Source organism: Aulonocara sp. 'chitande type north' Nkhata Bay, linkage group LG2 (genome assembly GCF_057382095.1).
Source record: "Aulonocara sp. 'chitande type north' Nkhata Bay isolate Kocher_YH1m ecotype deep benthic linkage group LG2, A_spYH_male_GT1.1, whole genome shotgun sequence".
Lineage (NCBI taxonomy): Eukaryota > Metazoa > Chordata > Actinopteri > Cichliformes > Cichlidae > Aulonocara > Aulonocara sp. 'chitande type north' Nkhata Bay.
In genome coordinates, this window is record NC_141345.1 from 4577725 (window position 1) to 4605405 (window position 27681).

At 41.1% G+C, this 27681-nt stretch overlaps 1 protein-coding gene across 1 annotated transcript; it reads left to right on the forward strand.

The window, feature by feature from the left end:
- Positions 1–954: 954 nt before the first annotated feature.
- On the forward strand, positions 955–23566 carry vegfba (vascular endothelial growth factor Ba). Its single transcript, XM_086303393.1, has 8 exons — positions 955–1895; positions 7116–7167; positions 7259–7455; positions 7539–7612; positions 7717–7752; positions 14033–14119; positions 15492–15743; positions 16200–23566. Exons 1-8 carry the CDS (start codon positions 1818–1820, stop codon positions 16219–16221), a joined length of 798 nt encoding a protein of 265 aa, XP_086159519.1. The 5' UTR covers positions 955–1817; the 3' UTR covers positions 16222–23566.
- Positions 23567–27681: the final 4115 nt, after the last annotated feature.

Genomic DNA, 27681 nt, shown 5'->3' on the forward strand with positions numbered 1-27681 from the left:
CACAGTGGATGGACAGCAAATATGTAAATAATAAAGTGAATAATGGCTGACTTTGATTTACCTGCTTTACTGTCAAGACACAGTGGAACATTTGAAGAGAACAGAACAAATCATTCGTCAGCGTTATTAGTAACACCTAAGCTGCATTCCTACCGCGACGTGTCAGTCTGTGTTTACAAGCAGGGTCACTGTGCATTACAGCCTTTGGTCATGTTGGCTTGTTGAGAAATTCCTTGTAAATAACTTCTATGATTAAACTGAAGAAAATGTTTATCAATCATCAGCTCGTTGCTCTCAGTATGTGTTGGATTGCAGATAAGTGTGCACCAGCTGAACTCTTAAATCATTGGCATTACTTTGATTAAATACAACATTTCACTAAAGTGTAATTTTAAGGAAGTTATTCATTGAATAGAAAAGTTATAAAGAATTTAGATATTACTGTGTCACCATGATGTATTTCCTAGCAAGGACAAGGTGTTCACAAGTCAAAAACACTCTCAGGAATCAAAGTTTGGTGATTAAACACTTCTTCTTTGGCAAAACGTAATCTGTTTTAAGTATACTCTCATAGGACTACATGTTATAAGATGGCATCTTTAAATCACAGTCTTTCTTATGGATAAGTAAGAAAGCCAGTGGACAGCTGGCCCCCTTTAAAAGAAAAATGCCTCAACTGATGCGCACAACAATCACCATTTTCTAAAAATGTAATCCCCTTATTGTTTAGCCTCCATATTCACATGTAAATACTAAAATATGTCCCCTGCCACTGACACGACCTTGGTGTCCTCAATCATACTCCCCACTTACAAGAGGCCCCTGGAGGCCCCCTGACCCCCCGCTGTGGGACCAATAGAGACACTCCACCTGTGTGCAGTGCGCTTATCCTGTCTGGAAAAAGTTGGCAGCGCAATGGTTACGCTGCGTGCGTCTCAAGGGCAAACAGAAGCGAGGAAACCGATCACAGCAACAAATGAAGGTCTACCTTTCCAGACCTGCCTGTATCTTCGCTCTGACTGCTCTGCTGTAGTCACGCTGTCTGCCACAGCAGCCGAGGATGTTATTCTAGGTTTATTTATAAGGGGAGTGGGGGGGAAAACGGGAAGATGCGCCTGGAGGGGAAACGTCACATTTTCAGTAGGAGCGACGGTGTGGTGAGACTGTGACCGAGCCGGGGAGAGGAATATGCAGCACATACCCTCCGCGCGTCGGGCCAGGGCGTCGGATCTTTTCCGGATTAACGTCCTATAGCTGGATGATGCGATTTCTTTCTTCAGACACACAGGATTTGATGATCGCACCACGTTTAAGCGGGAATCTGTAGCCTGTGTAATCCCCCAGTAACGCCACCCCGGACCCCCCGGACCGGTTTCATGGGAGCCGAACCAAGAGGCGGACTGTGCTCATAATCACTACAGGAAAGCATCACTTTAAAGTTCTTTCAAGTTTCTGGAAAAAGGATAAGGATTTGGCTGCTTTGGTGCCACATTTAACATTATAAGAAAGCCATAGTTTGTGCAGGGAAGGTCATTTCAGTCTACAGTGTCTCACTAATAGAGGATTTAACTGTCATAGAGTTTATATAGAGAACTGACTCCTAAATCATTCGAGCTAAAATGCGACACAATAAAGTTATTGTTACGACCCTGATGATGCCACCCTGGGAGTCCTTTCAGGGAAGGGAGACTGGAGAGTGAAAGCGGGATATCTGCGCCTTTATTCGGACACGGAGGCGACGCAAGGAGGACAAGCCAGCTTCTTTTTTTGGATTGGTCCAAAAAATATTTTTTGCGTGCCCCTTGGACTCCTGCACAATGGGGATTATGCTACAAGTTATTCTAGGAATGTTTCAATTCCTGCTGCTCACCAGAATACCGACTTCTCACGCCAAGGTATGTATGTATGGATCATTTGACCTACTATATATCTATATATATTCCTGGTCTGTTGGAGCCTGGTGGGAAGTTGTAACCTTGTGGAAGTTATCCTCTGGGTCAATGACACCTGTCACTTCTGGTCCCGTGGCAGAAAAACACAACGAAACCCTCCGAGATTAAACGTGGCTTTCAGTAATTACTTTAATGTGACATCCGGCTTCATTGTCTCCTCTCACACCAACATAATTCAGTGATACTTTATATAAAGCATGCTTTCTGGTGAGTGTATTGACTGTTTTGCACACTTTGGCCTGTTAAAGCTAGGTCGATTAATTATAAGCCATTCACAAGGACAGTGATTGAGTTGCCAGGTAGTGGAAAATCCTCCTCCAGCAGCGCAGTTGCTTTGTTTCTGTTAGCTTCATTCATCAAATGAAACCCTTTTGCCTTTTGGGAAGAAAAGATGGAGGACATGGGGACCAGAAAAATCAATTTGTGAGCTCATTATTATTAAAGGAGCCGTGCAATGTGTTGAACTATATGTATCTCCAAGCCCATTAGCTTAACATAAAGACTGGGAACAAAGTGAACAGCTAAGTTACCCCTGCCTACCAGTACTACTATACATTCCTAATTAACGCATCTGATCTCTTTTTGATCTATAGAAATAAATTATACATGATTATGGCTGAGAGCAAGAATCTCCTGGATTCATTTATTACCAACTTACAGCAACAAAATAATGAATATTTATAAATAATAACAGATGCCGATTGCTGGAACTGTGGGTGTGTAGGCTGGGTCAGATGACAGACCTGATCCAATCTAGCCTTTCCAGCGGAAGGCCAAGCTAATGAGGGAACTCCATGCTTACTGCGCTGACCTGAAGGGCATTAGTATGTTTTCATACATATAGGTGTGTGTGTGTGTGTGTGTGTGTGTGTGTGTGTGTGTGTGTGTGTGTGTGTGTGTGTGAATACGGACCCACTCTTAGTTATTTTATCTGTTTATCAATAGATATCAAGGTTAAAGTAATTGCTATTAAAGCAGAGCCTCTCAGCTTTAATTTAAAGATATATACATCTACATTTTTTGATTCAGGAACTGCTTTATACCCAGATGGATCCTGTTCTTTTCTTACATCGTTTCTTATATCTGGATCAATTAAGGAAGTAAAAGTTTTGGTATTTGCTTTTTGACACAACATGTGGTCAAAGGACCTCTCAATGCTAGTAAACCAGGCCATCATTAGGCTGCAAAAACAAAACGATTCCTAAAAAGAGACAGTGGAAACATCTGGAGTGGCCAAATCAAAAGCTGATTCTGAGATTTCAAAAAAAAAAAAATTTAAAAAGAAGGAACTTGTGAATTTAAATAAACACACACAAGCCTACAGGAGAAAGCAGTAGTGGATGCTCACAGGATCCTTTCCATTGTAAAGGAAATGCCTTCAGAGCATGTAGAAAAGTGCAGAACAGTGTTCAGAAGGAAGGCATGTCATTATCATCAGTCTACTAAAGACTTCACAAGAGGAAATAAAGAGAGCTCTTTGCAAACAAGCCAGCGCTTCAACAGCACGTGAGAAGAAGATTTGGAGGGGCTCCAAATGATGTGAAGCATGCAACATCTGTCAAACACAGTGGAGACAGTGTGATGGCATGAACATGCATTGCTTTCAGTGCCAGTGGATCACTTGTTTTTAGAGATGAGACACAGATGTGACAGTACACAGAAGTCGTTGAATGAATTATGAAGTGTTTAGGGAAATACTGACCGCTCAGATTCAGTCAGATGTTTACAGTGGACAGAGAGACACCCAGCAGTTTGAGGGTAAAAAAAAAAAAAATTGGAGTCAAACACATCAACAGATCTGATTGAACATATATTTAACTTGCTGAAGACAAAACTAAAGGCAGAAGGAATTACAAAGAGACAGCTGCAAGAGACAAGGGGAGTCACTTAAGCTAGTCATAATGAGCACTGAAAATATAGCTGCTTGTAAACTTTTTATACAACATATTTGTTCAACCCTTTGACATAGATATTAAAGTCTGCACTTTAATTAAATCTTAACTAATAAATACACAGCGGTGGCTTGCGGTGCAAAAATTATAATCTCACTATTATCTGTCAAAGTATTTTTTACGTCATTAACATAACACCAGTGCATTTCAGATGTCGTCCCAAGTGCTATCTAAAAAAACAAGAATATATTAAAGGGTGTTTTTCAGTCTGACAGCCTAAAAATGATCAATTTCTTATAGTGTGTGTGAAGTAATAAGAGTCAGGGTTGTGAGGGGGCTGGAGCCTATCCCAGCTGTTATGGGGGAAGAGTTAGTATAGAAATCATTCATAAGAAATTCTCACTGATTGCACTGGCTTGTCCCTCGATGTGGCATATGGGCTCATTTTTCCACCTACACATATAGCAGCTCCTGCCCATGCTGTGTTTTTTTATTTATGTCTGGAGGCTCGTATCAGGAACAGGCAGTGCTCTGAAGTGGATCCAACCCTGACTCTGCGGTGCTGCTCTATAGTGCATGTTTTACACGTTCGTCATCCTAGACACTACATGGCGGACACCAGTGTGCACTCGGAGAGCCTCTTCACCTGCTCACAAGGCTTTCCGCCTTCGTGCTGTCTGCCTCCCTGACAGCTTATTTAAAAAGGGGATCATCCTGCTCCTCCTGCGGTGATGAAGCTCAGTGTGGGAGAGATGGTGGTTAGGTCAAGGGCAGGGCCTTTTTCACACACATACACACACATGGCCCATCTGTACAGTGTGCACAGGGAGTTAGATGTGTTAGACAGACAGGCAGTGCCGGTGCAGATGGCTTTGGGCTGGCACTCAGAAGTGTGTGTGTCAGTCAGTGTGTGTGTGTGCCAGCTCTGTGCAGATATGGCTGCCAAAGGGAGTTAATCTTAGACTCCTCTCTAAGAATGATACAGAGAGGACACATTTACTTCAGCTCATAGTGCTTTCAAAATGGCCCCAGCATAAATCAACACTGTTCAATCAATGTGGGCCTAACCCATGTGTGTATAAGGGGGTGGATCAGTAAAAGGGGGTCAACTGGACAAAGTCTACATTCCCTTTCAAGTGGCCTTGATACAAGTAGAGTGCCATAAAATGCAGGTTCTTCTCATGTGTGTTTATGAGAGGCACAAAAAATCTTTTACAATATAATAAAAGTACTTCATTAAAAGTGCTTGATATATTTATCCCTTGTTAAGGTGACAGATAAGATCTGATTAGTCTGTTTTGTCAGCACGATTATGCAAAAACAACCAAGCCGAATTACATAAAACCCAACACAGATGGAGGTGGAGCTTGAGCAAAGCAAGAACTCGTGAAAACTTGTCTTCTTTTGCTACACTTTCTTCAAAACTGCAAAATAGTGCATGTGGTTTGGTAGTGGATAGGCTCTATCAGTGCCCTTTTTTCCAGGACCTTTTTTTGTGTTGAAGCTGCTCAGTCCATTAGTTCCCAATCAGCGCCGGGCCCCTTCAAATGCTCATTAGATTAGTCTGAGAGGTCGTGAGATGCATAAATATTTTATCGCTTTGGTCCTCAATCAGGTTTTTGAATGAGTTCATGTGGAACTGATAAAAGTCATGAACATCTGCAGAACCACAATAAGATGCTTATTTATTTATGTCAAACAGGTTGAGAAGCACTGGTTTAATATTTAATAACACTTGATATTTTTAGGATATTAATAGAAATTTGTAAGTACTATAAAATTATAACTGCAAAATGAATGGTTGAGATGAGGAAGAAGTACAATGGCGATCGTGGCTTAAGAGTTGGGAGTTCGCCTTGTAATCGGAAGGTTGTCGGTTCGAGCCCCGGCTTGGACAGTCTCGGTCGTTGTGTCCTTGGGCAAGACACTTCACCCGTTGCCTACTGGTGGTGGTCAGAGGGCCCGGTGGCGCCAGTGTCCGGCAGCCTCGCCTCTGTCAGTGCGCCCCAGGGTGGCTGTGGCTACAATGTAGCTTGCCATCACCAGTGTGTGAATGTGTGTGTGAATGGGTGGATGACTGGATATGTAAAGCGCTTTGGGGTCCTTAGGGACTAGTAAAGCGCTATATAAATACAGGCCATTTACCATTTACAATATCTGCCTCTGAAAGTAGCAGAGTTAGACTGCAGGATATAGAGTTCATCAGTCAGATGTTCTAGTGTTTTCACCTCTTGCAAAAATATTTAAATTACATTGCAGTTAAAGCACAGTGTTAAGGTGACAGGTGAGGTCTGAATAGTCTGTTTGTCAGCAACATAACACAAAAACAACAAAGTCAAAACCCGAGACAGAGAGAGAGGGCATGAAAAAGAGAAGAACTTGTGTTATTTTTTGTGCTCCTTTGCATCGGTTTGCTTAAAAGATGCAAAATAGCACATTGGGTTTGATTCAGGACAGGCTCTGAGTGTAATATAGACACGTAAATTTCCAGAAATGGATATCATGAGGGAATATGAAGAGAAGTGGGAGAGGGCAACAAAGTATTTCATTGATATTTAGATCAATGGGTGTCTCCAAAGCTTTGATCGGGTTTTAGCATCTCCATCATCCAGGTAAAAAATATGCGTGAAATTTGATCCTAAACATAAAACTTGCAGCCAAACACACCAAGAGACCTCACCCACACAGAAACTGCTCTCTAACAGAGGAGAGACACAACTCGTACCCTCCTTCAAAGGTATCTCTGTATCAAAGTTCAGCGGTTTCGCTTTCTTCCTGTTATTTCCCTCCACGCTTTATTGAGCTTGTCACGCTCAAACTCCAGGTGAGAAATATTGTGGTGTTCATTAACGGAAATACTTTGATCTGTTGATCTGCACCAGCACACTTTTACAACAGTGTCAAGCAAGAAGTTGCAGATAATAGCTGGAGAGTCAAATAAATGCTGTTTAGTTGATCAGTAACAGCCAATATGTGTTTTTTATCTTGGTGGACAAATTTGGGAGATAAATTTCACATTAAGTCTGATGTAATAGATAAAATGTGAACTTGAGCAATCCATGAACTTGTTTTTTAGGTTGACATAATTACATATAGTTCAGATTTACCCTGTAGATTAAAGGTTATAAGTTGATTTTTTGGTATTTTATCCTACCAACTGTATACAAATGAGTTAATTTAGTGTCTTTTAAACTGATTACTTTTCTATTTTATTTGAAACTGGAATGAAACCACTCATTGTATGACTGAGTTTGTTGCTACCTCTCTCCAGCTTGCTCACTGGCGCCCTGCCGACTCCCCCAAATCCAGAGAAGGTCGAGAAGGTATGTTTATGTTTCTACATAAACTCACGCGTCACGGAGGTGAAAGAGTAAAACAAATAAAACACAGTGTTTGTCCTTGTCTCTCCACAAGTGCGACGGTGGTTGGAGGTGTACTCGCGGAGCGGCTGCGAGCCTCGAGACACTCTGGTGGAGGTTTGGCGGGAGTTTCCAGATGAGACCCACAGCCTCTTCATCCCATCTTGTGTGTCGGTGAGGCGATGTGGCGGCTGCTGTGCTGACGAGGCTTTCGAGTGTGTACCCACGCTCACACACACAGTTACCATGGAGGTACACACGCACACGCACACACATATACAGGAAGTCTGCTCAGATGATAAATACGCACTTACTTTCTTCTGACCTGTGTGCAGCTGATGAGGACGTCCTTTATGAAGCACGAGCTCACTGAACTGCCCTTCATCGAGCACAGCCAATGTGACTGCAGGTAATAAAAACTCACCCATCTGAGGTTCAGGCGCATACTGGATAATGCTGCTCCACTGACCTTTCATACACTTTTACAATGGCAATTTTGAAATCTGTGTGCAGGTTAAAGGAACACCTCCAGCCAACACCTACATCAAGGTAAAGAACTCCAATCTTTATCTCTGTGTTTCTGGATTCTGCTGATTATCTTAATAATGAGTAGTATTTCAATTACAAGGAAAGGACATCTTGATTAAATCCAAGTAGCTATAGGCTACTGAACAGTCTTTAAAAGAAGTGCTCAGTTCTTTACCTGAAAACTTCTACTTGCTACAAAACTCCAAAATTGCAGAAAAATATCTCACCTGTGCTACGCAACAAATGTCCTTATTCACCTCATTAATGTCCTCGAAACACCAGTGTTTGCTTTCAAATTAACAGTTATAAATGGCAAAGAATGAACATGTTGCTCAAGAATTCAAAGAGCGCGTCACATGAGACCCCAGACTGGGTTAATCCAGTTTAAGAGCACTGACATAGTCGCTCACACCTATAGCTGCTGGAAGCACCCTGACCGGGCTACATTAACTCATTAACTCCAGATTTTTGGGCCTCACTTCACAATTGTGTCCAGAGGCATGCTGGTCAAGAAGGCTCATTTGTCTCCCACTAAGCACCAGACATCCATGAATGTGATTGAGCACAATCATTTAAAAAAAAAAAAAAAAAGCATTCCTTTATGCCTAAATTTGGTTGAATAGTGAAAGATGAAATGTGTTTTTAGGCTCCTACAAAGACTGGAATTTAACCCCATTTCAACCATGAACTCATGTTTACCCACTGAGTAATTTTCCACAGAATAGTGGTCTTAAAAAGCTGTCTGAATGGAACATTGCCATCAAGGCTGAAATTGAATTAAAATGTGATTTGTGTCTGTTTTTTTTTGTTTGTTTGTTTGTTTTCTAAATTCAAAAGTTCACTGATTTTTGTTTTGGTGAAACGTTGTGCTGCAATACCCGTGCAACATGCACTCCAGAAATGAGTAATTAAAAAGTTACTTTTAAAGCATTGCAAAAGGCTTAAAAGGCATAATACCTGCAAATAAAAATAATTTAAAGCTAAAAATGTTAACTGTTCATTAAATTAATTTGAAAAATGAATGCAATTTAAGTTAAACATGATTGATGAATTAACTTTTTAAAAGTTAATTAGAAAATTTTTAATTGTTCATGAATTTTAAAAACATTTGTGTATCAGTTTAGAGGTAAGTTTTATGGTGACACCATAATAAAAAAAGAAGAAGAAAATCAAAGTAAGATGAAAATGTAATAGGTATAAAATCTATCATTTTAGAAAGAGTAAATAAACCTCTTACAGTTATTTGGAAGGTCAACAATCAATAAAAAATGTAGTTAATATAAAAAATCTGTGACTTTGTTTTTGTATGGGCAGTTCCCACATACTGGGAATCATGGTGTTACAGTGGTAAGCAATGTCATCTCAGAGAGATAAAGGCCTGCTGCGGGTCTTCTGTGTGGATGTTCTCCCTGTGCCTGCAGTGACTTCCTCCCACAGTCCAAAGACATGCCCGTCAGGTTAATTAATGATTCTAAACTGGTATAGATGTGTTTCCTTAAGCATCTCTGTGATAAGACTGCAGACGCGTCCAGGGTGGAACCAGCTGGGATGCTAATGTGGATAAGCAGTTGGGAAAACAGGAATGGATGGACGGATGGAGCTGAATCAGTCATGCCTTGCATGTATCAGCTCGTTGCAGCATATCATCGCTAATTATCAGCAGCTGTAGTTCAGTGAAATGTTGTGACACCTTGGATAGTACAAGTCGTCTGCATGTAAATGTGGGTGCACTGACTTTGTTCCATTAATGCAATGATTTTCTGCTGCTGCAGAGTGCCTTTAATACACCAGGCAGGGCATATTGTACTTCAGGAGATTGGTGGGGGGATCAATCCAGGGACATTGTGATTACATGGTATGGGTTTGTAATTTATTACCCAACCCCTGTCCTTGTTTTCTTACAGAACAGGGTCATGTGACAGGGTCGGGAAGGACATGTGGTGACTAACAAGACCCAGTCAGCCAGTGAATGTGGGTGTCATTATTTCTAAAAGTCTGCTTTTCCTCTCTGTGCAGACTACTAAGTAATCCCGGAGCTTTCAAAGCCAAACAGCGTCTTCAACAGTCTCTCTTTTAGAAGTCCTAAAATCAGTAAGAGTACTGTGGACACTAGGTTTGAAGCAAAAACACATTAGTGCAATAATGATCCTGTATCTGCTTGGTGATCGGAGAAAATTGCTCTTTATGTTAATGACAAAAATAAAGACGGCTTTCTGTCCAGCACGTAGGGCCAATGTCAGCTGCGGCTGACAGCTGGACGCTGTGAAAGGAGCATTTCTGCTTGATCTCTGCTTCTTGTCTGTGTGCAGGTCCAACCACACAGTCATATGATTGCATCTTTAATGTTTATGTCCTGCTGCTTCCTGTTAGGATGTGAACATAAATAAAGGATTCCAATGTATGTGTGTGTGTGTGTGTGTGTGTGTGTGTGTGTGTGTGTGTGTGTGTGTGTGTGTGTGTGTGTGTGTGTGCATACAGTTTTCTAAGCCTTTAAAGTTACAGGTTATGTGCCTGTTTGACTCTGTGTTTTTATGAAATTTTATATGTTCTGTGCTTTGTGTTAATACATACGAGTTCTTTCATGTGATGTTGAAAGAGTTAGCATCTGTGTGACTCTCTCCCAGCATCCCCTGGGACGGCTGGCATCCTGTTGTCACCATAGCGATGATTTTATCTCCCCTGCCATGTGGTCTCTCACAGGCTGACGGAGGAGAGTCACGCATCCCTAGTAGTAAATTAGAACTCCAAAAACAACAACAGCAGCAGCAGAGGCAACAGAGTCTGTTAATAATGTCAGGGCTAAGCTGGTAAACATGGTACAGTGCCCATAATTGGATATGATTTAATATAACAGATGGGACTGGAACAGAGGTGAGTTGAAGTTGAAAAAACTCTACAGAGCTGTAGATGCACTTTATTGAAGCCGCCAGTCCACATTAAAGTGGATTCGATTGCGCTCAGTAAATGCTGGACACTCAAAATGATAAAAACGGGTTATCAGTTGACAGTAGAGTGACAGTGACATTTTCTCACCCTGCACTGAGAGTCTGAACTAATTAATTGTTTTGTTTATGTCATGAAGTGTAGGGAGAGTAAACAGTGATTACTGGATTTTTCCATTTACTGTTTCTTTGTAAACCAGTTATGCTTTAAAAACACTGCTAAGATACCACCAGCACCGTATTGGTACAGTGACAGCTTACAAAAGAAGAGGACCCAGATACAGGACAGTCATGTATAAGTCATACAGTTAGCGAGGCAAAAGTATGCTCATGTTTGAAGATATGCTAAATGTCCAATTCTGCAAGACCAGAGAGTGTCTCAGAAGGTTCCTGGATTTAGATCTGGATCAGGATTGACTTCACATACACTAATTAGACACTTTATTAAGTATACCTTTCAGATTCAGTTTCAGATTCACTACCTTAACTGTTTGTGGCATGACAGCATCATACAGTTGGTGCAGAGTTGTCTGCTGCACATCCATGATGTGAACCTCACGTTCCATCACGTCTAAAGGTGCTCTATTAGATTGAGATCAGGTGACTGTCCAGGCCATTTGAGTACAGTGAAGTCACTGTTCAAAAGGATAATTTGAAACGATTGTTACATAATGTGTTATCCTACTGGAAGTGGATATTAGCAGATAGGTGCTATGTGTTCATAAAGGATGGACATGATGAGCAACCATCATCAGGTTGGCTGTGGTCTTTAAACAAAGTTTAACTGGTGCTAGAGGGTCTAAAGTGTGCCAAGAAAATATCCTGCACACCATTAAACCACCAGCAGTCTGAACTGTTGATAGAAGGATCCATGATGCTTATACCAGATCATCTGAATGTGGCAGCATAAGTCAAAATTCATCAGACCTCATACCTTTGGTCATGATAAGTGGTTAATTGACTTGCTGTTGCCTTCTGTCTGAAGCGGTTTGGCCGTTCTCCTCTGACCTCTGTCATCAACATTGCATTTTCACCCAGAGAATTGGATTATATTTCTCTGGAAATATTCTCTTTTTTGGGCTGTTCTCTAGAGATAATTTTGTGGTAAAATCCCAGTACATCAACAGTTTCTGAAATACTCAGACCCGTCCATCTGGCACCAATAATCGTGCCATATTCAGATTGACTTAAATCGTCTTGCTTCTACATTTTGTTTCAGTTTAAATGCATTGGGTTACAGCCATCAGATTGGCCGATTAGATATTTTCTGGAGAGTGTATAATCCTTTATTTATCCAGGTAAAATTCTTTCCAACAAGTGATTGCCCTGTACAAATCTGTATGAACAAATCTATTCATACGTTTTTGACTAATAAAAAAAAAAGAAACAAACTGAAACAATATCAAAACCTCCTTAGTATCTAATAACACCAGATCAACCTCAGCAGAAGTTTTGAAGACCTTTTAACTCACGCTGTCAGATAGCCTGTTGAGTTTTAAAATGATTAACTCTGAATTATAGTGTATTAACAGAAATCCATAAAGGTTCTTAGAATTGAAAAATGTTGCAGTAAATTGAAATACTTATTTACCAACTGCAGGCTCTTTGAAAGGCATTGACCGATGTTAAACTGCAGTTCATATTAAACATATTAAAGCGGACCTATTATCCATTTCTCTCTCTCTCTCTCTCCCTTTCTCTCTCTCTCTCTTGTTAACAGCACATTTGATCTTCAGACTGCTTTAAACTCCCTGTTTCAGACATTTTTTTGAAGTCCTGGGTCTATGTGATGTCACTATGTGATGGAATATTAGGGCCACATTAAGAAAAAGTATTGTTGATAATTTTGAGAAAAAAGTCCATTGTTGTTTCAGGACAAACTGTCGCGCCTGCTGTACTCTCTACAAAATGACGTGTTTGGATGAGTTAGTTAAACAAACTGATGAGTCGTCTTGTGATACAACGTACATCCTCTTTATTGCACGAGGGTGTAACCATCAATACACCCTGGATCTGTCCATGAGTGTTCAGCCAAAGAAAACAATACATTGTCTCTTTTTGGAAGGAGGCAGAAGATGTTTTCTGTTTCAGATCTATGAATGAAGGGTCTCTGATAGGTTCAGAGAATTACAAGCCATTTTAGTTTGTCTTGAAAGTACAACTGTAACGTCCACATTTTGACTTTTTTCTTGAAATACAGCTTTGATGTTTTTCTCAAAATAGAATTACGACTTTAATCTTGAAATTTTGACTTTATTCTCAAAATAGTTGTTAAAAAATTTTTTTCTAAGTGTGGTCCTTTTACCCCTTTCTATGTCATAGAGAGGAGATATCTTTAATTCTGTAATGTTGGGCACACAGCTCTGGCTTTGAGCACAGTAGCTCCACCCACCTGCTGTTCAAACCTTGTGTTTGTGAGAGGCAGCCAATCAGAAGAAAGTTGGGCTTAACAGAAAGGCACTAACATGTCTCTTTTGACAAATGCTAAATAAATAAGGATTGTTTGGAAAGTTGTTGTAAAGTAGAGTTAAGGAGTTTGGTTTCAATGTCATATTTATCTATCTAGTGGTACTGAGTGTTTGTTTTTTTTAATTTTTTCTCATGAAAAACCTTTGACCTTTGATGGTTTTATGTTTTAGTAAAGTTCTAGGTTCAAAATGTTTCCATCTCATTTTCCTTCTTGTCCTTCTGTTGCTGCCTGTTCCCCAGTCTCTATTACCATGTTTTCTTTTATGTCTTGTATCCTCTACACCTAATTATCTTGACCTTTGTTAATTAGTTTCACTTGTGTGACATTTACCAGCTGTTTCCTGTCTCTGGTTAGTCTTTTGTTTATATAAATTTATATACCCATTTAGTCTAGTTTACTTTTATGTTATTTTAGATGCTTTTCACACATTTTGTGCAGTTCTTCCTCTGTAGCATCGCACATTTAGGTCCTCTCTCCTGAAACACAACAGTGTAATGAGAATCTGAACATCACATCCCTTAATACTTAAGCCGAATGCACGTCACTAAATAATTTGGGAAATGAAAAGGACAATACCACAAATGTTTTTTGATAATATAACAATTATGTAAAGAATGATCAATATCAATAAAATATTAATTAAAATGACCCACATTGTAAATGGGTATCTTCATATCCCAGACTGTCAGATAAAGGAGCAGATCAACATTATAAAAAGTTATGAAACATTCAAAGAGTTCATCTAAGGACATATTCAGGATGTTCACTCGTTAGTTATAGGATGACTTATTTTGGTGCTTGTTCTTCCAAAAGATTCCAAAACTGAAAACCGTTCGTTTGACATTAACTCCTGTCCGTGTGGGACATTTTGTCTGTTTGGTGCTCCCAGGGCCTTTCTGAAGCCAGCAAGAAAAGGCAAGAAAAAGGAAAGAGGGAGGAAGTCCAAACAGAAGATAACTGGAGCCACCAGAGCTGCGTATGTTTACTATTCAGTGCTCGCTTTTTTTAAACTCAAATTTACTGTCGTTAAATTGTTTTTGTTCAAAATGCAAGGTTTAAGCAGGCGTTACTTGTGTCTGTCGGTGTGTATTCCGGATACTCTCAGTCTCACTGAGACTGTTTGGATTAGAGGAAAACTGGGTTATCTGGCCTCATTATTTCTGAAGGACAATTTGTTTTACAGCTGCGCAGTCAAGGTCTCTCATACACACTGGTGAACACCACAACTGCCATAATCAAAACAGTATTTAGCCAGTATTTATTCAGAAAGAAAGAAAGAAAGAAAGAAAGAAAGAAAGAAAGAAAGAAAGAAAGAAAGAAAGAAAGAAAGAAAGAAAGAAAGAAAGAACCACAAGTAGGTTGGCTTTCATGAATGAAAGATAAAAGAGTTGTTAATGTTTTCCTCTCGACTCTTTTTCATCTCCTTACCCTTCACTTTGCTGTCAGTCATTTCCGGCCTCTGGGGGCCAGAGGTGGCTCAGCTTTGGTGTGATGTCTCTCTGCACCCATCCATCATTCAAAACAGGCATTGTTCAAACTTTGGCAGGGGTGAAATCTGTGTAATTTGCTTGCAAATCCTACCTCCTCTGTCCCAGCCAGCGACAGGCGTGGTCACCGGGACAGGAACAAAGATGAGCCCTCTCTGCCTCATTAAGTAACTTCATTAAGGCCGCCAGCCTCCCGGGAAAACAGAGGCAGAAGCAGCGGCTGTTAATGGACCAAGTGATGCAGGCAACTTTCTCAAAATGAGATTTCAGAGAGGGAAAGTTCAGGGCGTCTAGAGGAGTTAACTGAAGGCCTCCTATACGAACAAAGCCATTTTTAACGGGCAGATGAACAGAAAGGGGAGAACGTTTGTTGGCAGCTTACGAACGTTATCCCACATTAGTCACACACCTCCCACACACTGCATTGTGTGGGTTAGTTTCAGACTGGCAATGTGCATGTTCAAACAAGCCTGAGATATTTCAGTCTGGACAGCTTTGGTCTGGACTGAAATATCTCTGTCGTGAAATTTTGTGCAGACATTTATGGCCTTCAGAGGATGTTGTTTGATGATCACTTGATGTTTGCACAACGAGGGGGACTTCTCATGATTTTTAAACATGACTAAATGCCTCTAATGTCTCTAATGTATCATCCAAAACTGCCATTAAAAACATTTTTAATCAGTCCAAGCTTTTAATGGTGAAAACTGAACAAAACTAAAAAATTCCCTTGGTGTTTAGTGGTAAAGAGCAAACATGGAAGACATTTTAGTCTGCCACGTGTTAGCTGGCTTTCCTTAAACAGTGAATTAATCAATTCAGGATCTAACCATGCTTTTCCTAAATCCCTCTTCCATGCAGAACCCATGCTCCTCCAGTTCCTTCTGCCACATCTTTTCCTTCACCACCATCACTGCCTCCCACCAATATCTCTCCCTCCACCATTTCCTTCCCATCCCCCTCTCCTTCTCCTTCCCCCTCTCCTACGACCCGTTGTCGCCCATGCCGAAGGAGGAAGTGGGCCTTGGATTCGACGACATGCCAGTGCCGCTGCACCGTCACAGCTGAAACCTGCAGCCAAAAAGGCCGAAAGCTCAACCCTCGTCGCTGCAAGTCGGTCCCTTTTTTTTTTCTTTCTTACAAAAAAACCTAACAAGAAAAGTTTTCCTTATCATGCATGATTGCAATTTAGACACAATATGTGGATAATACACAAAAGATACATGGGATGTCCATTGCTCCAAAGAAGCAGCCCTTTAGAAATGTAGAATTTCAGGTCATACTGAATAGTTATAACTAAAAAAATAGCATTCATTGCCGTATCAAAGCTTATCTCAGAGCAGCTGAAATTTGAGTGCATACAGATGTTTAAATGACTTTGAAAAAGACTCTTAATCCCAGATAGCTCCTTATGTGGGTATATTTGACAGAGAAGTTGTTTTAAACAAACAAAATATTAAAAAAAAAATGTACATGCTGCCTTTATAACCACACTCAAATGTCAGACTGAATCCTGTCAGGGACGTTTTTGCGCTGAAACCTTCCTCTTTTAATTGTTTACTGCTCTAGGTGTGAAGCCATGAGGACTTGATGTGTCCGCCCACATTCTTTTTTCGCCTCCATCTCTCTACCAAATCCCTGTCGTTTCATCGCCCACCCTCAGCATCAGTGCCATAGACCATACAGACACTTGGAAAGGCGGCGTCTCAAACTGAGGGGAAGCACACAGAAGAACCTGTAGCAGAGCTCCAGTAAAGCAACAAGTTCATCATCACTGCATACATCTGCTGTGTGCAAACATCTTTCCGCCTCCGTTCTTCTGTGGGAAAGATTCTATCAGTCTGCATGTACATGGCGTGTGCTGACACGTAGCGTCGCAAAACACATCCAATCAGTGGAGGATGAAAGTGGCAACTTTGAGAGGCATGGGAATAGACAGAGAAAATCTTTCTCGGTGTACACAAGCCTGCAGGGGAACGCGCTGCGCTGTTATTTCGGAGGCTGGACTCCGGGAAGTTCCTTTCACCTGCGATTAAACTTGTAAACACAAGAGAATAGCGGAAACGAGAGCTATTATACTCCATGAGAACAACGCGGATGCAGAGGAGTCTTACACAGGTGTCCTCGCAAGGAAGCTGCACATGACAGATTCCAGGGTTAAGTCGAGGCCAGTATTTTGCAGAGGATTAAGGAAACAACAGCAACAGATTACTGATGGACACATACTCACATACAACAGACATACAAGAGTGACATAGGACATGCACATGAACTGGCACCCCAGTGTGCGTGGACCTATAGTTTAGCTGAATGCCCGGATGAAGTATATCTGTGTGGTCTCCCCAGTGAAAGACCCAGATGGGTTAACCGTGCAGCCGCTCTCCCTTTTATTCAAAGCTGGCTCTCCAAGCCGCTTTCCAGCATTTGTTTAATTTCGGCCTTTTGTCTCCGTCTTTCCTCGGTTCCTCGATTGAAAGGAGCCGCATCGCCTCGCTTTGCCTCTCTTTGAGGCAGTGAGGAGAATGACAATAATGAGGCCTGGCGGCTGTCCACTGCTTCGCACACACACACAGATTCACACTTATAATACCAGGAACACAGATGACACACACACACACACACTCACATACAGACACAGCTTCAGCACACACATGCAATGTGAATTGAATGCAGGTAGTCATAAGCTTTTGTTTGTGCAACACCAAGTGTGCAAATATATGTGAGTTGTTTATTTGCAATTTACTGCAAAATCTTCACTGAGTATTGTATTACTTGCCTCTGTTTTATATGTTATTATAATTCTGTTGAGTTGATTTGAAAGATATTCTATATTGCAGAAGTTTTCTTTGTTTTTTGTTTTTTTGTTGGGTTTTTTTCCGTGTTCATCTTTAATCTGCGTCTGTCACACTGGGTGGCCAGCTAATACCCAAATGTATTGAATTGAAACAGAGAAAACTCACACGGGCCACAAATGTGTGAGTCTCACACACACAAAACTCACACAGAAGAGATGGGTGCAGAGACGATACATCATAATGTGTAATTCAGACAGTCAGTGGGGCAATGTTGTCGGCAACACAGAGAAACCAAGCAAATATCCGTCCCCAGTGCAGTGAAAGAAAAACACGGCTGTTGTTGTTGCGTGTTAGAGCCAGGATGGAAAGAGTGTTATTCAGCTGGAACATAACTTGTTTATATTCTGACTGAATCTCTCGGTCTAACTCCATGTTGGTTCATTGCTGCTGGGTGGGAACAGGGATTTGAACCATGCCTGCTTCAGAAAGGACGAGGTCTTGAGCAGCTTGTCAGTCATTGTGAAGAGCTAAAGCCCTGAGCTCTGATGGCCTAAAGTGGCAGGTCATTGAGTTTAAAACCCTGTTTGACACCCATTCACAGCCTGTGTGCTGTGTTAAATTCTACTGAGAGCTAGTGAGCTCTCAGCGCCATGGGAAACGGTAGCTTTGAAACTCCTCGATTCATGTCTTTACTCTGTCCCATGATTCATACAATCCTGCCAGTTGAGGAATAGTCACCCTGAAACAGCGTGCAGTCCAGAGTGTGAATTATTTATGTGTCAGCCTTGATGCAACTTGCATCAGTGGCTGCTGTGATAAGCTTTGTATTTATACTCTCCTTGGATGAGATTACTTTTTTTTGCGCTCGAGTTCATTGTTCAGTGTTTATTACTGTCAATCAATGCTTAAATCACTACCTCTATATCATAACATATTAATGACCAAGTATTAGAGCATTATTGTTACTTTCTCTGTGATATTTCAGACCTCGTCTTAAGATGATGATAGTTTTAGCAATAAACATTGTCTCAGCTGAGACTTGGAGCTGCAGCAGATCTGCAGTGGTCATCACTGGTTTAGAGGGACCTATAGGAGTTTTTATGAAAGGAGAGTTGGACTGGTCCTTTGAGTGCAGACCAGACACTGTGTGATGATGTGCAAACAGGACATGGTTTCCCAAAGCTTTTGTTACCTCAAACTGCTACTGAAATTATAGGAATATTTTGACATTTTGGGAAATACACGAGTTGGATGAGACGATTGTTCCTGCTCTCTGTGCAATCAAAATAAATACAGAGGGGAATAGCCTGTGTCCAGAGGTAAATCGACCTCACTATGGTCTTTGTACAGTTTTACTACACAACATGCTTGAAAGGGTCCGCACTACTAGATTATTTTTTACTTCTGGACCTGTTCAAACCATCTGTTTATGTCACTTTTTAATCTTTAATCAAAACTACTTTGTTTTTGCTATTGGATGGAGATGGTGAAATATCTTATTATCTCCACGTAGACAAAAAAGCACAATTTTTTATTTAAAAAAAAAAAGGTCATTCCCAACAAGACACTTCCACAGGGGCTTGGAGTATGTGGATTGATAAACTTAAGTAATCTGGAAATAAATGAGCAAATGTAACAGTAATTTTAATTTAATTTAACAAAACCACGAGTGAACCATGACTGAAGTTACCAGTTAACCTAAAAGTAATGGATGAGCAGTAGAAAGAGAATTCATAACATATTAAAAGAGATAAGTTACTTGTTAAAACATGAAAACATGGTTGGAAAAAGTGACGTAAAATTGTAAGGTGATAGTGTGGAGAAATGTGAAGTATTAAATTGGACATTAGCTAAATAAAAATATGGTTACCCATTAAAACGTGAGCTACTGGTATAGATTAACATAACACAAATATCTAATCAGCCAATCACATGGCAGCAGGTCGAAGCTTTTAGGCATGCATTTGAAGTTAACACTGGAAATCATTCTTCTTTTTAATAATGGTGTGAAAAAAAGAAAATATCCAGTGAGCTGCAGTTCTCTGTGTGAAAATGCCTTGTTGATGACGGTGTCAGAGGAGAATGACCAAACCAGTTCTAGCAGAAGGTAACAGCAACTTAATTAACCACTAATTATGACCAAGGGTATGCAGAAGAGCATCTCGGTAGCAGAAGACCACAGGATGCCATTTCTGTCAAGTAAAACAGGAAGCTAAGGCTTTATTTTGAACAGGTGTAGTGAAATCAAGCAATTGAAGACTGGAAAAATGTTGCCTGGACTGATGAGTCTTGATTTCTCCTGCCACGTTCTAATGGGAGGGTCAGAATTTGGTGTAAACAACATGAAACCATAGAGCCTGCCTACCTTGTATCATGACTCAGGCTGATGGTAGTGATTTAATTGTGTGGGCATTATTTTCTTGGCAAACTCTGGTTCCATTAGTCCCAACTGAGTATTATTTAAGCCTTATTATTCAGCCTGCCCGAGTATTATTGCTGACCATGTCCATCCCTTTGTGACCACAGTGTACCCATCTACTAATACCTGCTTCCAGCAGGAAAACATGCCATTTAACAAAGTTCAGATCGCCTCAATCTGGTATCCTGAAGCAGGCAATGAGTTCACTGGACTCAGATGGCATCCGGTCATCAGATCTCAATCCAATAGAGCACCTTTGGGATGGGCATCCAATTCTATCATGTCAATATGGAGCAAAATCTCTGAGAAATGTTTCCAGCATATTTTTTGATTCTGTGCTATGAAGACAATTCTGAAGACAAAAGGGAGTCAAATTCAGTACTAGTGAGATGAGTGCCAGTGAATGTTGCTAGTAGCTAAAAGTAGTGGTTGAAATAAACTAATACTGCATATACTAGCAAGTAACCACAAAAGATAAATCATGAGGTGAATGTAATTCCTCAGACGTAGTCCATATCCAGTTTATTACAGAAGTGCTTAATACAGGAGATACAGTAAAGGTTCGGAAGCAGTGTTTCAAAGTATTCTTCTAAACTCATCCGTGGCTATTTCTGTCCATCCATTTTTTATTTGCAAGCACTGATACTTCTTCTCCGGTCTTCATTTATTAATAATAGGGAACAAAATGTGCCTGGTGACTGAGGAGACAAATGTTTTGGGAAACCTAAGAGTCCAGGAACCTCAGTACAGATTACATATACTGTAGATTAGTCCAGTGGTGAAAACAATGAGCAAATGGACTCCAATCATGCAGACATGTGTGACTATTTAACATCATTCCACCCACGGGAGTTGTGGTGCTGAGATATCTTTTTGGGTGCCACTCGGGCTCCAAATGTTATTTCTTGTGACCAAATTTTCCTTTGTCAAAATATTAATTCTGAACAATAAAAGCAACAACAACTCCCGCATGTACTTGCTGCTGATATTTCAGCATTACAACTCTTTAACCTGTAACACCTGGAAATATTAATATCGTGTTCAGATGTCCTGTGTGAGCATTAAACATCAGTGTGCTTTGTATCTGCACAGTCTACATCGTACTGTTAGCCCTGTTCTAGCCTCCGGTGTCTTAGTGGCCTATAGATACCCCCTACTAACTATATAACTTTTATAATCTCTAATATCCTGCCATGACTATGTGTATGACGTAGTGCATACTCTAGAAATGTATTTGTTACTTCATTTGTATTGTTGTACCTTGCAACGAATCTCTTCTCTGCAAATACATTGTAATACTGTAGCCTACGTATAGAAAATGAAACTACACTCTTTTTTTGCTGCTACACCATTTGTGCCCTTTTAATATGTCTTTGTAGAAAACAATGCAGTTTTATGTTTCATGTATTAGCATATAAATGCCAATTAATCGATTTTAATGTCCACATTAAAGTGTATACTACATCATCAAATATATTCAACATGATACCAGGATACAGCCGTGATGTTACAGATGTGATTAAAGGAAATGTCTTATTTTTCATAAAAACCTCCGCTTTCCTTGTCTAACCGATGTCCCCGCGCTTTGACCTCATCCCCCGCTGCCTCTCCTCTCCTCCAACCGCCCCATGTTTTTCTTTTGTTTTAATCCCTCAGTTGACGGTAATGAAAGATAAACAGGCATTTTTCATTACAGTGCCACCCAGGGAGTTGGTTGCAAAGACAAAACTGCGTATGTGATGTGACGCGGTGTTGTGAGACATAATATTGTTCTCTCACCTCCTCTCATCTGTGCTGCTGAGTCAGAAGCTGGGGAAGTACAAAGGTGTGCACAGTCCCACACTGTCTGAGTGGAAAATTACACAGGAGGTACTTGCACCTACTTGAGCAGTTTGATTTTATGATGTTTTACTGATTTGTCAGTGAGTCTGTTTAGTTGTGGCCCCAGCAAAGATACTCCAGGAGTTTGTGCTTGCAAGTGTGTAAGAGGCTCTGAGGGAGATTTTGTGTGTGCATTCTGTGCACATACCTGTCTGCAGCCCTGCTGGTGGTTACTGTGCCTTTCGCCCCCTGACATTTGTGATAAAGATGATGAAATATGCTGGGAATGTTATGTTCAGTGCCTCATTAGAATATTTCATCATACAGAGCAGACTTCAGACCTGAGGCTGGGGATAATGTTAATATAGCTCGTCCGTATCTCATTCTGTACATTTATAGTCACGTCTAAGAGACTTAGTTTTGTTGATTGATGCAGTGCGTGTGTTAAACTTTCACATCTCTTTGTGAACTGCAGATGGATCTCACAGGATCTGCTTTGAGGAAGAGGGAAGGAAAGGAGAGGAAAGACTGGAGAAGAGATGATCTACGTACTGCTGCCAACCTATCTGTCGAAGGGCATAATGCCAAGACTAAATATAGCAGCAAGATTAGTGAGACGGAGAGGGAAAGAGAAAAAGGATAGAGTGAGTCATGAATTTCGATGCACAAAATCCTCAAAAGCGTTTTTTAAAAAGCCACTTGCTCATCAAAACCTGCAAAAACGTTATGAAATGTGCAGTGAGTGCATGTACAATTTATATATTAACTTGACTTCTTGCGTGTTTTCAGCCAGTAGCTACGTGTCTCTCGCTCCATCACTCTGCAGCCGTCACTTTGTCCCTGCCAGTCTTTTCTCCTGTATCAGGCCTTCCTGTATTTTTCCACCTTGCTTTTCTCTGCATTTGGCGTCATTGTTTTTCTAATAACACCAGCCATGGTTTCCTCCCTGCTTTTGTAGCAGCAGCTGTGTTCAAGCAGGTACTGGACGCTATCTGGCCTGTGAGTATTGTGTGTGTTGTTAGATGATATCAGTTCTCCTGTGTATGTGAGAGAAACATAGATCAAAAAAAAGAGTGAGATTTAGCTCAGTGTGTGCAGGGTAAAGAAGATTCCTGTGTGCTTCTGTCGCTCTGATGATCTGACAGGAAAGTGAGTGATTTTTTTAAAGTCTCTTGTGAACACAAATAACTTTTTTCATTTTACAGAATAAACAAACTCTGTTATCTTCAACAGAAACATGGATCCACAGACCTTGTCTTTCTCACTCCAGTGAAGGACATCATGCTTGATAAAAGATTTACGGCTCTTGTAACTACATGGGAAACAGTTTGCATGCAGCTAGGCTGGGAATATAGCAGAAGGATGGTTGTGTTATGAGGAAGTTTAAGTCCTCTTGACTTTGAAAATATACTTTGGTGTCCCTGTGACCAAAGTAATGTGTTATCATGCTAACATGTCCCAGTTATCACTAAAAACTATGTGTAGCAAAAGCTGTTGGGAATGTTTTTAGCTTAAGTACTGGACAAATAAATATAGATTAATGAGTTATTGCAAATAAACTTAAGGGGAATGACAGGATTTCACCACAGAAATTGAAAGACTGCTTGCATGTTCATTCAGGACCATCAAAAAGTATAAAGGTTTTTAAAAATACAAACAATATAACAAAATGTATGATACAATTAAATGTAGCTTAGCAGTGAATGCAATACATACAAAAAAGAAAAAGAAATCACAAAGAGAATGGTAAATGGCCTGTATTTATATAGCGCTTTACTAGTCCCTAAGGACCCCAAAGCGCTTTACATATCCAGTCATCCACCCATTCACGCACACATTCACACACTGGTGATGGCAAGCTACATTGTAGCCACAGCCACCCTGGGGCGCACTGACAGAGGCGAGGCTGCCGGACACTGGCGCCACCGGGCCCTCTGACCACCACCAGTAGGCAACGGGTGAAGTGTCTTGCCCAAGGACACAACGACCGAGACTGTCCAAGCCGGGGCTCGAACTGGCAACCTTCTGATTACAAGGCGAACTCCCAACTCTTGAGCCACGATCGCCCCACAGGGGAGAAGGGAGTGTTTTTTCAGGAGAAACTGTTCTGTCCTGATAAGGGGCTGCTCCCTCCATCAAAGGAGATTAAAACACATAATACAGTCATATTTCAAAGTGGGAGGAAGCAATCCATTTGGTGATTAAAACCGAGGTATAAAAGGTGAACGAGGTCTTGCTGTAGTAGCTGGAGGGTCGCAGGTTGGGGTTTGCGGTTGGGGGTCTAACAGGTAAATGGGAGAGAACATAGTTGTGGTCTGGGCATGCTTGATCCCGTCAGGCGGAGGATGCGGGTACCAGTAGGCATGAGAGGAGATCAGAGAGCCTGCTGGATGTTATCTCGTTCTTTCCATACCATACCTGCAGGCCGGTCGAATCACCTGAGGCAGCAGCCAATCATCTTCCGTGTCTCTCTGTCTGCTCTGTCAATCTCCACTCGCAGAAACTTCAGGATTTAATTTTTCCTTCAGCATTTAAGCGTAACCGCGCCATGTCTTCTTTGACTCTTAAGTTAAAGAAAATCATTGTATCTCTATAATTGTGTGAATTTGTCTCAGGACCTCTTAAAAAAACATCTGGTTGTTAACACGTCTAAAATGTAGGTAAACACAACCTCAAATGAACAACAGAAGTAACATATTACACTGTGTCGTTATGCAGAATCAATGCATGAAAAAATAAATCAAGGGTGTGCTGCTAATCATATGACCTTGGTTAAGGTATCATCAGTTCTGGAGCATTCAGGTGTTTGTTAACACAACACAATAAGGGCAGGCATCAGCAATTGGCTTAAAGAAGCATTTGGTGCCAGTAATAAGGCCATTTCCAAACAATTTGAAGTCCAAAATTCTCCAGCAAGAAAAAATTTTCATCCACAAGTGGAAAAAAAAATCAAAACGGCTGCAAGTCTTCTCAGGAGTGGACATCCCAGTGAACAAGCCCCAAGGTCAGACTGTGCAATACTCAGAAACTGCAAAAAAGCCAAGAGCTACATCTGAGATTCTACTGGCCCCAGTTAGCAAGTTTAATGTTAAAGTTCATGACAGCACAATTAGAAAAAGGCTGAATAAATGTGGCTTGTTTGGAAGGCTTGCCAACAGAAAGGCTCTTGTCTTTGAAAAGAACATGGCAGCACAGCTTAACTATAAAAGAAAGTTGGCTTAAAGTGGGAGGAGCTAAAACAGCTCGTTTCAGAAAGAAGAGGAACTGGGGAGCTGCACAAAGGCCCAGTAGAAGATAAATAAGGATTACTTGGAACGCTGACTCATGTAAAGGTATTCTAGTCCAAGAATAAAACTACCATCATTTATATGATGTGGGGGTTTTTTATTTAACCTTTATTTATACAGGTAGTCCACTGGGGCTCAATGTCTCATTTACAAGAGAGACCTGTTTCAGAAAACCATATTAAAATATATAGTGCTTTCTGGACCCAAAAGCAGTCACTGAAAGAAACAGGAACAAAGGGGAAATATTTATTCTGACTGATATGAGCCAATAAGTAAAACTACCAAAGACCCCACAAGGAACAGGCAGGGAACTCCAGTAACAAACAGAAATAATATCAGACAAAAAGAAACACACGCGTGAGCTAATTAAGGAGTGAGAATACAGCTGGGGAAACAATGCACAGGTGAATAGAATCCATATAACGAGACAAGGGGGTAAGTAAAAAATAAATATAGAGGACAAGAGACAAAAGATCAGTAGTAGGTCTTTGTTTGCTGATGATGGTGTGTTATGGAAAAAAGGAAGGCAAATAAATATGGTGGTTGAGTGGGGATTTGACTGGGGATTCAGGTTTTTGGTGGAAAAGACAAAAATGATGTTCTTTACAAAAAGAAAAGAAAAGTGAGTGAGACTTTGACATTGAAACTGTATGACGAGGTAATTGGGAAAGTGAGCTCTTTTAAGTACTTAGGTGTTGTGTTTGATTCAAGACTGACATGGAGGGAGCATATTGACCAGATTGAAACCAAATGCAAAAAAGTTATTAATGTTATGAGGTGTGTAGCTGGGAGGGGTTGGGGAGTGAGCTCTTATGCTTTGAAAAGACTTTACCAGGCATTAATTAGATCGGTCTTCGATTATGGGTGTGTGGCATATGGTTCAGCAGCTCCTTCTGTGTTGAGACGTTTGGATGTTCTTCAATCGGAAGCCCTTAGAGCAGGGCTGCCCAATCCCAGTCCTCGAGAGCTACTATCCTGCAGCTTTTAGATGCATCCCTACTCCAACACAGCTGAATCAAATGGTTTGATTACCTCTTCAGCTTGCCATCATGTTTGGCAAAGGCCTGATAACAAGCCATTCATTTGATTCGGGTTCACCCGAAAGACAAAACGCCAAAACACAAACTTAACAATGTGGTGTATGCTGTACAGTGCAGCGAGGAATGCTCAGACCTCTACATTGGAGAGACCAAACAGCCACTTCACAAGCGCATGGCACAACACAGAAGAGCCACCTCCACAGGACAAGACTCAGCAGTCCATCTGCATCTGAAGGATAAAGGACACTCTTTCGAGGATGCCAATGTTCACATTTTGGACAGAGAGGACAGATGGTTTGTAAGAGGAGTGAAAGAAGCCATCTATGTCCACTGTGAGCGACCATCTTTGAACAGAGGTGGGGGTTTACGACACCAACTCTCTGCCATCTATAATCCAGTTTTGAGATCCTTTCCCAGACGCCTTAACGCCCACTCACATCCTGGGCCATCTGATCTCAGGAATTCGCATGATAAGGTGGGGCCAGGTTTCACAATGAACACACCCGAAACTCTGGCTGATTGGGACCCACACCCAGTTTCACACCTTGGCTCAGGCGATTAGAGGATCATCAGGGGGTCCTTTTGTCCCTCTGTGGGGGGTCACTCCCACTAGGTTTATATCTGGGACTCTCCACCATTTGACCTTAGAACTGAAGAAGCTTCTCGGATGAGAGGTGAAACGTCTTCAAGCAACTTAAAGAAGTCCAGACGCTTTTCTTTCCAAGCTCCTTTGACTACGATGACCTGGATGACTGAGAACCTTCACAGACAAGAAGTCAGAAGGATCATTTTGGAAAGGTGGGGAATCAGTGGGCTAAGGAGTGTCAAGTGTATGAACTTAAAATATGTCCTGCAGTAGTGTTCCCTGTGGTTCCTTCATGGTTATTCGCGACCCCTCCTGTGGACTGGTACTTGCTGGATCTGAAGAGAAAATTGAAAGGAAGAGTCTATCTTGTTTCAGCATTTCATTTTCACAGCTTGAATGAATACCCTGAGTGTATTCATGTGTTTACGGATGGTGCTAAAAGTCCAGATACTGGAATTACAGGGTTTGGAATAGCAGTTCCGTCAAAAAATATTGAAATAAACAGACGCCCTTCGGATGGACTGGCAGTGTACACGGTTGAAATGGTAGCAATTTTGGTAGCATTGAAATGGGTAGAGTGTTCAAAAATCAGGCAGGTGGTAGTATGTTCTGACTCGGCAGCTGTTCTTTAAAGTCTACAATCATTTTGTTCGAAGACAAGGCAGGGTATGCTGTATACTATTCTGGAGACTATAAGCAGAATTAAGTGTTGTGGTAGCAATATTGGCTTTCTTTGGGTGCGAGATCATGTAGGAATGAGTGGAAATGAAAAGGTGGATAGGTTGGCAAAAGGAGCGTTGACTAAAAATAGGACTGAGATGGAAATTAAAAGCAGCGGATCTGAAGCAAAAGGTATTGTTTGGAGGCAAGTTGTTCAGGAGTGGCAGAAGCGGTGGGATTCAGGGAGTAAGGGCAGGCAATTGTATCATAAGGAGGTGGCAAGGTGTCGGTTGTATAGGGGTAATAGGAGAGAAGAGGTGGTCATTACCAGGCTTAGACTGGGACATTGTGCATTAAATAAAACACTACAGATGATAGGAGAACATGAGACGGGGCTTTGTGGAGTGTGCCAGGAGGAGGAGATGGTAGAGCATGTAATACTG